Below are 13,475 nucleotides of genomic sequence, written 5' to 3'. Positions count from 1 at the left end.
AAATGGGCAGCAACAACGACCCAGCGCAGTCCCCAAATAAATAAATACAAAAATAAATAAAATTTTTAAAAGACAAAACAGTCCAAAAACTGATGGATGCTCCTACCAGATCTTGTCCTCCCCTTACCTTTCCCTGTTCCTTGCTGGCTGGAATCTGTAGAGAGCCATCGCTGGACTCCTCTGTCCATGGAATTCTCCAGGCAAGAATACTGGAGTGGGTAGCCATTCCCTTTTCCAGGAGATCTTCCCTACCCAGAGATCGAACCAGGTCTCCTGCATTGCAGGCAGATTCTTTATCAACTGAGCCACCAGGGAAGCCCCTTAGATCACACAGAGGAGGGCAATACCCCAGGAACACAAACCAACACCAAAGAACAAACTTGGGCCCCTGACGCCCAACTTTTATGTCACTTTTCACAGATCCACTATGATCACAGCCTGGTGTTTGGAAATCACTGAACCAAATATTCTTTTCTAGCTTGGTCCTTCCAAAATTTAAAGTTGTAGGATTCTGTTATTTCATATCAACAAAAACAGAAAAAAACAAACAGTAATTTGCATTTTGGACATAAACATGACCCTATGTTATATTTCCTTTATCAGTCCCTCTGAAGGCTCTTGCTTAATGCAGTTTAAATTTTACTGCTTACACACTGCATTCTTTCATGTGTTCGTTCATAAACATATATCTTAGGTTCTAGAGCTAAAGTAGAATTAAAGAGCATAAGACTTACAGTTTAGTGTTGTATAAGGGCTGCATCAACGTGGAAATATTCTACAATCCTCTTCCTCCTTTAGGTCATTCAAAGGCCATGGCGAAGAAGCTGGTATTTTTATGAAGACAGAGAATTTATGAATCTAAGGCCTTTTGCTTGTGATGCAACACTCGAATGGGTGTGCCAGATTCCAAAAGGTAAGTGGTGGTTATTCCTTTTCCCAGTCTTCTCACGTGAATATTGTGACTGCTGATCCAGAGTATCTAAGAGAGCATTTTAGTCTATAATTACAGTTTTGAAAGCCTTTGATTATACAGTTAGTATATTAAGCTCCATCCTGCCTGACTCCTGTTGTCATTGTTGTTTGGCCACCCAGTCGTGTCCGACTCTTTGCCACACCATGGACTGAAGCACGCCAGGCCTCCCTGTCCCTCTCCATCTCCTGACGTTTGCCCAAGTTCATGTCCATGGCCATCCAGCCATCTTATGCTGACTCCCTCTTCTCCTACCCCTGGTAAAAGGCTGTCTTTTTGAAGTTAGGTACTACCTTCCTCTTTTCTCATGAAAGAATTTGTATAGGAGAGAACATTTAAGGCTAATTTAGGGAGATTAGGCCTTGGAATGAAAGATTATTCCAAGTGAAAGAAGAAACAAAGTAAAAGCAATCATTTAAATCATTTAATCATTTTAATAATTTTGTTGTAAAATGAAGACAAGCTTGGGAAGAATGAAGCAAAAGTCAGGAAATCAAATTTGGGCAGGGCCCAAATCTAAATTTTTCTATAATTTCAAAACAATTTTCAATGAACTCAAAATTACTAAGTTTATCTCCTTCAAATTCAGGATATCAGTTGGCTTGATAGTAGAGCCCTTGGTAACAAAAAAGAGAAAAGATAATAAATAAATATCCTTTTACTTCACTTTGTAGTAGGAAAATGTCAAGGATATGTTAAGGAAAATGTTAAGATTTTAACTGCCAAATTATTTTTAAGCAGATTTTAGATAGATTAGATTAATTAACATAATGGCAAATGCACAGAACGTTCCAAAATGAATTTCTGAACTGAATGTAGACAGCTTATTGAAACCAAAGGGATATCTTCTTAAAAGTTCTCCAAGAACCCAAAGATTATGTTGTGGAACTGCCTATTAGAAGACGGTTCTTCTCTCCTAAGAAGAGCCACCTTGCCTTTGAAAGAGCTTCAGGTATTTCCCTCATGATCCAGTGGCTAATACTCTGCACTCCCAATACAGGGGTCCTGGGTTCAATCCCTGGTTAGGGAACTAAATCCCACATGCTACAACTAAAGATCCTGCGTGCCACAACTAAGGCCTGGAGCAGCCAAAGAAAGAAAGAAATTTAAAAAAAAAAAAGCTTCAGATGCAACATCTGGCAGAGTATCTGGCAAGTCTGTTTCACAAAGGCAGACTTGGGGGATTATTAATAAAAAAGAAAGTGTGTATGTCTGTATACATGTTGATGGAGTTTTCCTAAAGGAAAACGTATACCTGAGTTAGTCCTAATTATTGATTAACCTGAAAGAGGAAAATTAGTTTGGACACCTTTCATACAAGTGGCAAAGTAACTAATATATAATTAGCTTGGACAATGTCTCTGGCTTGAAGCATTATGATACTCCTATTATTCTTTGGCATGTGGAATGCTACAGAGAGTGTCCTTGCTTCCTCCAAAGTATGCTCGTTAAGTATGCTCTTTATTTTCCTGGTAGCTGTTCCCCTGCCTCATGTTTGAGTGGTGAAATAGACCCTAGAGTTTACACTGGGAAAACCTTAGAAATGCCAATCCAGTAACCACAGGAAATATTATTAAAACCATGGTTTTCTTTTTAATATATTTTGTTTTTATTTATATGCTTAGAAAATATAAACCAAGTAATAAAATATAAATCAAGTAATAAAAGAAATAAATCTTTTAAATAATTGCATCCCTGCTCTCTCCAATGCAGAAATAAAGTTTAAAACTAAAGAATGTCCCATCTCAACCTCAGTGTCAGCCTTCAAATGTCTCAGTCATTTGAAGCAATCAGTGATGATTTGATCCAGGGTTTAAATGTTAACTCCCCTTTGAAAGTTCCTAAATTTCTGAGTTACAGTGTATCTCATTCACTAGGTGGATATTTTCTTGGTAATCACAACTGCCAAAACCTGCTCAACTAGATACTTCTGTATTAATGTGTTTTCTGATTTCCTTGAAGCAGTTTACCTCTTCAGTAGCCCAAATCACCCAGCCTTTTCTCTAGCGCTTGCCTTTTTTATTATCTCATCCATCTGGTTCTAATTAGTCCCCTCCTTCTAAAAGAAATAATTTAACAGCCTAATTTTTAAAAATTATAATCACTATTGATATATGTACTTTTAAAGTATTATTTTTTTAGTCAAGAAAACTATATCAAAAATAAGGTTCACAAAAAAGTTTTTGGAAAATGACCTATAAACACAACTTTGTTGAATTGTATTTCTTGATACCTTGTACACACAAACATGTTTGCAATCTTGTGCAAAAAGGCATCTTTTATTTTGCTTTTCTCACTAATGTAAAGAAATGTAAAGGTTAAACACAGCTTTCCCCCAACATACAAATGAACAGACAAGATTACAAACAAGAAACTGTTTTTAACTGATCTGCAGCATTGCTAGTGAAAATCATCCAGTATACAGAGGGCTGAGTCAGAAAAAACCACAGACGCTGGGTATGTAGGCAGTCCTCTGAGTAGAGTCTTCCAATGCATTGGCCCTGATACATAGCAAAATGAAGAACAGCTGTTTTACCGTATAATTTCTAAAATTCATCAAATTATGTCTTTGGCTTGAAACCAATGTGACCTATGACCAGAATGTAAAGAGAGAGAAGAGCAACTTAGCATCCTGAGGGGAACTGCTCTGTGCCTGGCCCTGTGTGGGGTGCTTACATAAGCGTGATCTCACATGATCTTCACACTGTCTTTGTGAGTTAGGTAGGAGAGTTTAGTTTTTATAAAATAGAAAGTTGAGGCTCAGGGAGGTAAGCAACTGATCCCAAGTAGCACCGCAGCAAAGAGTCTGAAGGCATTGGACACTGACTCACTCAGCTTCAAAGACCGTAATTCTTTGTATGGTACTGTATTTCTTTGCTGGGTGAATTTTACTATTTTCCTCCCAGTTTTATCTCTCCTCAAAAGTTTCGGTACTGGATCACTGAACATTTTTTCCAAAGGGTATCTTGGAAAACAATAAACCCTACCAACCTAAATGTATTCAGGTTGCATTAGATGGAGATGTGGTTCCTGAGCAACCTCATCCTACAGTGATGATTATCTTGCATATTCCTATATAATGTAATATATACAATGTACTCATTTACTTATTTGTGCTTCCTAATTATTAACTATATTTTATGACTTCCACAATATAAGGTAGAGAACTGCTAGTTATACTGTATTAATATTTAACAAATCTGCCTTTTTGGTTGCCACAAAAACAGCTTTAGCATAGGCCCTGCAAAATTCAAACTGAAATGATCATAACATAAAAGGAGATGGTTTGGCCAAAAATCAACAAATCTCAGCAAAATTGCAAGTATGCTATGGTCTATAATTGAATACTAAACTTAAGCCACTTGCTTTCTTATACAGGTCATACTCTAAAAATGCCAGACTGGTACAATCCAGGTAAGTGAAGAAAACTAAAATTTATCCAAAGTTGCTTTTACCTTTTCAGTGGTGTATTTAGTTAACTATTTAAGCCCAGGTCCAAGTGCCAGCTTTTTTTCTATTATGTCTTCAAATGCAATGAAGTATCTGCAAGGAGGGAAGGTGATTGGCTGGTGTGGGATGAGACTCTGGGTCTGGATTTAGCCTTCTCCATGAGTGCAGGAGGGTAACAGAGCCACTCACTGGCTCAGAAATCTTTGAATCCTTCCAGGCAGAACAGCCCTGGGCAAAGAGAGCCAGTAATCTAAATGGATTACTATTTATAAATAGTTTTGAGTCTTCATGCATGCTGAGAGGGTGCAGTTGGGTTTACGCAGTCCTGATTCTGCTATTCTTCTTCTTCTTTAGAGCGTGCTGGCATTCATGGACCTCCAGTTGTAATAGATGGGAGTGAATATTGGTTTGTTGCTGATCCCCGCTTAAGCTATGAAGAAGCTGTTCTGTATTGTGATAGTAATCACAGTTCTCTGGCTAGTTTAACATCTTTTACAGGACTAAGAGCCATCAGAAACAAGATAGCAAATGTAATTTAAAATAATGTATTTTGTTTTTTAATTTTTATATTTATTCTTTTGTGCATGTGTGCTCAGTTGTTTCTGACTCTGCAACCCCATGGACTGTAGCCCACCAGGCTCCTTCACCCATGGGATTTTTCAGACAAGAAGACTGGAATGGGTTGCCGTTTCTTCCTCCAGGAGATCTTCTGTGCCCAGGGCTTGAACCTGGGCACAGAACCTGTGGCTCCTGCATTGGCAGGCAGATGCTTTACCGCTGAGCCACCAGGGAAACTGTATTTATTCTGTTAAAAAATTTTTTAAATGTACAAAAGTGGAATGTTCCCCTCAAGTGAAATTTGCCTAACAACCTATAAGCTCATCACTGCATGTTAGAAAAATTTTAAATAGAACTGTATAATGTTTTAAAATATTCAAGATTAATTATAAATGTCAACTGATAAGATGAGCATCAAAAGTTATTATAACTTTGTAGTTAACTTGAAATTCTGTTTCTAAGCATAACTAACTCTGCAAAATAGCTTTTTGGAGGAAAAGTAATTTGTATATTTTAAAATTTATAATTGGTAGCAGTAGAATATTATATGTTCCATTAATGCATGTCCACAATTACAGTGACCATATTTCTGTATACAAAATAGGGCATGTGAATATAAAAAAAGTTTCTAAGTTACATTCTTCAGTGAAAGGACCCAGTTTATGTAATTTAGTAAACAAAGTAATGAATATTTAGAAATTTTAGTGGTTTGTGATTTTGATAGGCCAGGGAATTTAAATCAAAACTCTCCTAGAAAAGTTAGCACATGTAAGCGTGGTTGTTCACTTGGTTGTTTTGTTTTTGTATTTTTTTTTCAGATATCTAGTGATGAGCAGAAATGGTGGGTGAGAACGACGGAACAAGTGATATCACATCGTTTTATATAGTATGTGACATCTTTGACGCTGCCTTTGTAAAGTTATCATGTAAAAGAATCTGTCCCAAATCCCCTTTTATTGAATACTAAATGGAGCAGTTATTTATAATTAGTTTTGAACATTAATCCTTAAACTACCTAGACTGAGAAACCAAATCCTTTTGCAAATGAGCATCAAGAAAAAAGTAAAATAATGGCCTGACGTTAAATTTAGAATTAAAATTGATTACAGTAACACCCAGGATGGAACATGTAACTATATTGCAAGCTGTCACATCTCTCATCTTCTTTCAGCTCACGAGACCCATGGCATCACTTTCCTGTACTATTTGGAGAGGAATGCTTTTACCTGTCTGCCAGGACTTGGTTTAATGGTAAGGTTAATTCCAAATCCTCTAATGTTAATTATGTAATATGTGAACTTCAGGTTCAATTACTAGCTTAATCTTGTTTTCCTTTTGATTATATATGTGGTAGCTTCATCTTGTTCTGATTTATTGCTAATGACAATAGCTTAAGTTCCAAATGCAAGTAAAGGTGCTTTTTACTGAGAAAATATTTTGACTTCCTTTATCCTAAAGCAGTTGAGCTTCCCTCATAGCTCAGTTGTTAAAGAATCTGCCTGCAAAGCAGGAGACCCCAGTTCGATTCCTGGATCGGGAAAAAGTGCTGGAGAAAGGATAGGATACCCACTCCAGTATTCGTGGGCTTCCCTTGTGGCTCAGCTGGTAAAAGAATCCGCCTGCAGTGAGGGAGACCCGGGTTCTATTCCAGGGTTGGGAAGATCCCCTGGTGAAGGGACAGGCTACCCACTCCAGTATTCTAGCCTGGAGAATTCCACGGACTGTATAGTCCATGGCATCGCAAAGAGTCAGATGTGACTGAGCGACTTTCAGTGACTAAAGCAGTTACTTAGAAATAAACTTACCCTTTCCTAACTGATGAGGGTATAGACAAATTCACAAAGATAAGCAGGCAGCAGTTCTAAAGTGTAGTTTAGGTCTCTATCCCCCTTCCTAAGAGCCTTCTTCATCTCTCTATTTCCTGCCACTAGGAAATTCACCAAGTTTGTGCATTTTTATAGGCAATATTGGTATGCTACAATCTATTGAAATGAGTAATAATAATAGGAGACAAAAGTAGCTAGGGAAGAAAAGGAATATATTTTAACCATTTGGGAAATATTGACTTAAAGAGACTTTCTTTACTACTGGATTGTTTTTTAAAATGTGCTGAATGGAAAATTCTCACCACAGTAATCTTGCTTTTCACTTCTCAGATTTACGAAAACCTGCAGACTGTAGTGCCAAGTTGCCCTTTGTCTGTGAAAAATACAATGTATCTTCATTAGAAAAATATAGTGCAGATTCTGCAGCTAAAGTGCAGTGCTCTGGGGATTGGATTACTTTTCAGAACAAGGTAAAAAGGGAATTGCTACATTGTGCAAATGATGATTGCTTTCCTGATGGTTATATGGCCCATGGCAGAATGACATCCCAAGTAACTTCATTAAGATAGACTCTGCATATTTCAGTATCTCACCTGATTCCCTACATTTTCAGAAACAGAGTTACTCTCAAGTTAGTCACGTCTGCCGGTCTTTCAGAATACTGTGTTCCTGTTCCATTGCTGCTAACACTTAAATTGCTAAAGTTGATCTTTCAATGAATAGTACATTAACTAGTCAGGATTATCCCTTTGCCATGTAGGAAACTGACTGAATTTCTGGCTGATAAATTTTCCTCCTTAAGGAAAACATCCAAACGTCATTTATCAATCAAATTAGATCAACATTTCCCAAACTACTTTTGGGGATGTACACATATGCTAACAAAATACTATTCATTGATCTTGCCTCCAGAGTAGGGTTTATGATTAAATAGATTGGGAAGTGCCACGTTCTATACTTGCCTCCTTGAGATGCACAATTCATATTGGTGTATGTATCTTAGAAAATGCAACTGGCTGCTAAAAAGAAATTACTACAGTATGCTACAACATTTATTCTCTCAGATAAAAGAAATTTGAAGATAAGCAGGCTGGGGTTGGTATGAAAGCTTTATGGTCTTCAAAACCAGACTTCCTTTTGTCTTTTTGCTCTACCATCCTTAACTTAAGGCTTCCAAACTCAAGTTCAGGGAGTTTGTTCAGGGAGTCTTTTCTAGAAGTCCCCCAATGACTTTATATCTCTCTGGCCACTCTTGTCTGTAAGGAGGCTGAAAAAATTTTTTTTTGTAGAATGTTTCAAGGAACATAATTGGGGCCATACTACTACACAGTAACATGACTATAATATCAAACCGAAAAAGGAAGAGATGGGTCTGGCAACTGAAAGCATCTGTAGTAAATTTAAAATATTAGGGGTATATTTTGACTTTTTAAAATTAAAATAATCTTTTCCCCCCAAGGTTCTAGGACTAGATTAATTTACATAGTTGATATAAATTTGTAGAGTTTTTGTTTGTTTTCCTGAAGTATAGTTGACTGAAAATAGTATATTAATTTCAGGTGTTCAATATAGTGATCAGATATTTCCATAGATTATACACCATACAAAGTTATTATAAAACTGATTATAATCCCTTTGCTATAGATAACATCCCTGTGACTTATTTATTTTAGTCTGATAGTTTGTATCTCTTAGCCCCTTTCACCCCCTTTGAATTAAAATATCCTGCCAAGAGACAGTGGGATGATTTCTTTTAAAATGTGTGGTTTTTTTTTTTTAATATAAGGTAATAGTAAAGAATACATATTTTAAATCAAATGGAGCAGAGTTTAAATGCTGACCATGCTATGGCTATTTCACTTACGGGTAAAGTTTCTTAATGTCCCTGTGCTTCCATTTCCCCATTTCTTGTGAGAATTAAATGAGATAATGCTGTGCAAAATGTTTAGCGCAAGGAAGTACTCAGTAAATGGGAAATTTTTTAAAAAATAGTTAAAAGACTGCTCTTCAGTTGTTTAAATTGAGAGTATAGGTCTGCATTCTTATGACACTACTTTGTAAATTTCTATACCTTACAGACAGAAAATTAGCAGCTCTCTAAAAGATAAGGCATTTATTTCCTATATGAACTTTCATTTGTCTGAAATTTTATACTTTGTGTGTATTCTTTGTTTGTAGTGTTTTCTAAAGATCAAACCCAAGTCTGTCACGTTTTCTGAAGCCAGTGATATTTGTCATACCTATGGTGGAACCCTTCCTTCGGTCTTGAGCCAGAGAGAACAAGGTAGCAGAATTGTTCTGTAAACATGTTTTATTCTGATCTGGGGGCCAAGTTTCTGTTGGCAAGATGTGGGGAATTAACATATAAAAAGAATCTTATTAAATTACTTTTTATAGAGTTAGGTGATAATCAAAGATTATCTTGATAGTTAGATAAGCTCAAAGTATTCATTGACATTTTTAGTATACCTTTAATTTCAATAAGTCAAATGCTTTTTTTTAAAAAAATATTTATCTGTCTGACAGATTTTATTACATCTCAGCTTCCGGATATGGATGCTTCTTTATGGATTGGTTTGCGCTGGACTGCTTATGAAAAGATAAACAAATGGATGGATAACAGACAGCTGACATACAGTAACTTTCACCCATTATTGGTTGGTCGGAGGCTGCAAATACCACCAAATGTAAGTTTGTTTGTTCTTTTAATCAGTACAGCATATAGCTGTATGAAATACCTGATTTCTTCCACACATTATTGGGTTAAGAACAATGGCCTATTTTATGAGTCCATTTATATGAAACATCCAAATAGGCAAATCTATAAAGATAGAAAATAAATTACTATTTACCAGAGACTAAGGAGGCTAGAAGGATTGGCAGTGATGGCTGAAGCATATGGGGTTTCTTTCTAAGGTGGTGAAAATGCTCTAAGATTGATTGAGGGTGATGGTTGCACAACTCTGTGAATATACTGAAAACTATAGAGTGTATACTTTAAATGGGTGAATTATACCATCTATGAATTTTATCAATAAAGCTGTCACAAGAAGAACAACAATATAGCTTCCCCAGCCTTTGTGTGGGTGCCCTAGTTTTTCACAGTAGCATCAGATTCCATAGCACTTATTTTATAACCATGTAAAACCTTCAGTGTGCTTAGTCACTCAGTTTTGTCCAACTCTTTGCGACCCCATGGACTGTAACCCACCAGGCTCCTCTGTCCATGGAATTTTCCAGGCAAGAATGCTGGAGTGGGCTGCCATGCTCTTCCCGACCCAGGGATCAAACCCTTATCTCCCACAATGCAGGTGGATTCTTTACCATCTGAGCCACCAGGGAAGCCCGAAACCATCAATAGTGAGCTGCAGATAAAAGCTAATATAAAGGCTTTATTTATCATTTTGGAATTTGGAGCTGTCAAATTTAGTCTTCTGAGGTTAAAAAGTACAAAATTGGTGATTGGTGATCATTTTTCCCTAAGATCTAAATGTAAAGAAGCTGTAGAAGGGAAGAAGACATTATTTTAACAATAGTTAGCCTATATCATGATATTACTGTCCATTACTTCTGTCTTCCTTATTTGCTGGATACAAACCACCTTTTGCACAGAAAGCAAAAATTATTAAGAGATTAAAGTTGAATTCCAGAAGTACATGCTAGATGACATTAACTGATATAACTGATGCAATGGAACTTTGCTCAAGATTGACATAGATGGCAAAGGGAACTGAAACATGTAATTATCACACAGTAAATATCAAAATAATACTTGGTTATTATAGAAAATTTGGAAGTTATAAAAGAGTAAACAACATAAAGAAAAATATCAACCTTCATCCTGCTTATATTTAGGCTGGTAGCTTTTAAACTTTTAACTCGTGCCCCATAGTAAGAAATACATTTAAAGAAACATTTAGCACATAGATATAAATATAATACTGAATTGAAACAAAAATTTCAGGTAATAATATTTACCCTTAGAGCTTATATTGCTTCCTATTCTAGTCTGCTTTATCTAGTATAGTCAGTCTGTTCTCTGTATTCTATCCTATTCTATTTCATTATCACAAGTAAGAATCAAGATCCACTGAACTGATTTCATGACCTAGTAAAGGAGTCTCAAACCATATTTGAATCCTGATCTAGGGAATCACAATGAATATTTCAGCATTTTTCTTCTAGGACTTTTCTATACACTGTCTTCTTGACATAGATGAGATTATATACTATTGTATCTACTTTTCTTATTTAGTATTATATGAGTACCAATAGTTTCTTATGCCATTAAAGGATATACTTGATAACCATTTTGATAGTTGCACAGTATTTCTTGATATATATGCCATCATTTACCTAAACAATGCTGGGTGTTTCAGTTGTTTTCAGTTTTGCATAATCTTAAATAGCTGCAGTTAACATATTTGTGTATAATCTTTGCTATATATTTCAGGTTACCTCCTTAGGATAGATTTAGGTAGCCAGATCAAAGATATAAGTAGTTATAAAACTCTGGTTACCATATTGTTTTCCAGAAAGGTTTATGAGTTTATTTTTTTGTCAGCAATATGTTGTGATTACTCTTCTATTCATACCAGTAAATTAATAATTTCCAACATTTATTGAGCAGCTAATGTGTCAGACATTCTACTAATGCATCACATGTATCATTTTATTTGCTCTGCACAAAAAATGTGAAACAGTAGGTACTCCTCTCCTATCGTAGAAACGTGGAGACGGAGAGTCACATAACTTGCCAGAAGTCATTCAGGGTATGCCTGCAGAGTAGGCTTTTAAATCTGAGTCTGCAGAGGCAGCGTTCTTAGCTTCTTTACTACATTGCCTCTACTAAAGTGCTCTAAGGAGCATTATCTTTTAAAAAGCCTTGCTAATTTGTTAGTTTAAGTGATATCATATTTTCTGATTTCTAGTAAAAAACATTTGTTAGATATCTATTGCTCTGATTTCTAATAAAAGCATATAAATTCAGTAATAATTTTTATTAAAATTTTTAAATTAATATTAAAATAATTAATTTTTTATTAAAATCAAATATGAATTTTTTATTCTTTGAAAATTTATCTGTCAGAGTCTTCTTGTAATTCTTACTGTTTTTATGACTGTGTAAACATTAACTGTGCAAACCCTGTGTTTCTTGCATTTATTGCAAATATTTTCATAGAATTTTTCTTTTAAGTCTAAATACCAAAAATATTACAGAAATAAGTTTTGATTTTTTTGTTGCATGTTTAACTCTATTTATTTCTTTTTTTCCTCCATTCTTTTTAAGTTATAATATTAGTTAGTTAAGTGTATGCCTTTATTTTCTTCATTTTGTTTTATAGCTTGCCTTTTTATTCTGACAACATGATACATCCATGGTATATGGTATATGTTGTCAATGGGTACCTAATCCTTTTCCCTAATCCTAGCCAATTGTCTAGCATCATTTATTGCATATACTTCCATTTGTTAAAATCAATATAGAATGCCTTCTTTGTCATATGTGAAGTGTGTGTGTGTATGTGTGCATCTATGTATGAGACATACTCCTGTATAGCTCTCACACTGATCTAAATACTACCATGTTCCCATATTTCAAAAAATATAATAGAATTAGTTATCCTTTATGATTTGCTTTTAAAAAATTTTAGCTGTTCTGTCTATTCTTCAAGGCAAACTAGAATTATTTACTTAATTTCCACTCTAAACAATTAAATAGAAAATATCTGGTGAGAATTTGACAACATTTTAGGAAAAATTGACATCTCTTTACTAATCTTTCCTCAAGAATATGGTGTAACATGTCTCTCCACTAATTCAAGTCTTCCTTTTAAATTCCTCAGTGATGTTTTTATAGAAATTATCTTTCTTATTGCTGTTGAGAATGGCAGCTTTTTAAAATTTTCTTATTGATGTGTAGGAAACCTATTTGGGAATTTTTGTACATTTATTTCATAGGTATCCATCTTACTAAAAACTCTTACTACTTCTCAGAGTTTTTCACTAGATTTTCTTGGGTTTTCTAATTAGATAATCATAATTTGCAAATAACAGTTCACACTTCACTACATGTGGTAAGACTTCCAGAACCATGGTAAATACCAGGAGTATTAAATAATATCTTACACTTGATCTGTACTCTAATAGGACTATCTTTGTCCTATAGTCTTTGGTTTTTACATTTGATGTGTACTTTTTGTTCAAGATATATCATTCTATAACTAGTTTATTTTAAATTTTTATTCAAGAATAAGTAGTAGATTTTCTAAAATTTATTTTCAACATCTATTAAAATTGTGTCAATAGTTCTTCCCATTAGGCCCATGGATATGTGGCCCATTGATAGATGTTGTGTTTAAACCATTTTTATCTCCTAAATAAAACCTAATTTCAGTCATAAAACCTAATTACTGAAAGTGAATTATTATTTTACTATTTTACTGAATTAGATTTGTTAGAATTTTATTTGGGAATATTTTCATCTCTGTTCATAAAGTTAATTTTTTTTAAGTTTTTTTTTAATTTTTTTAAAGTTAATTTTTTTAATGCTATATTGTTAGGTTTCTTTTTTTCTGATTGTGTCAGCTTCATAAAATGAACTGGGTAGTTTTCTGCCTTTGTATTTTGAGATTATGACTCAGCCTGGGAAGTTATCTTTCTCTGAAAGT

The 13,475-nt window shown here is 34.8% G+C and overlaps 1 protein-coding gene across 2 annotated transcripts in view; it reads left to right on the top strand.

Annotated features, from left to right (window-relative positions):
* The window catches only part of LOC122453943 (CD302 antigen), a 114,351-nt gene that overhangs the window by 44,155 nt on the left and 56,721 nt on the right, over positions 1-13,475 (top strand). For both annotated transcript variants that reach the window (XM_043488308.1, XM_043488306.1), the window contains exons 16-23: positions 799-913; positions 4,349-4,384; positions 4,775-4,950; positions 5,797-5,864; positions 6,150-6,229; positions 7,135-7,274; positions 8,983-9,088; positions 9,331-9,491. In XM_043488308.1, coding sequence (XP_043344243.1) covers positions 799-913; positions 4,349-4,384; positions 4,775-4,950; positions 5,797-5,864; positions 6,150-6,229; positions 7,135-7,274; positions 8,983-9,088; positions 9,331-9,491 — 882 coding nt within the window. The remainder of the gene's footprint in view (positions 1-798; positions 914-4,348; positions 4,385-4,774; positions 4,951-5,796; positions 5,865-6,149; positions 6,230-7,134; positions 7,275-8,982; positions 9,089-9,330; positions 9,492-13,475) is intronic.

Source organism: Cervus canadensis, chromosome 15 (genome assembly GCF_019320065.1).
Source record: "Cervus canadensis isolate Bull #8, Minnesota chromosome 15, ASM1932006v1, whole genome shotgun sequence".
In the NCBI taxonomy this organism is placed as follows: domain Eukaryota; kingdom Metazoa; phylum Chordata; class Mammalia; order Artiodactyla; family Cervidae; genus Cervus; species Cervus canadensis.
This window is presented reverse-complemented; position numbering and strand designations above follow the sequence as displayed.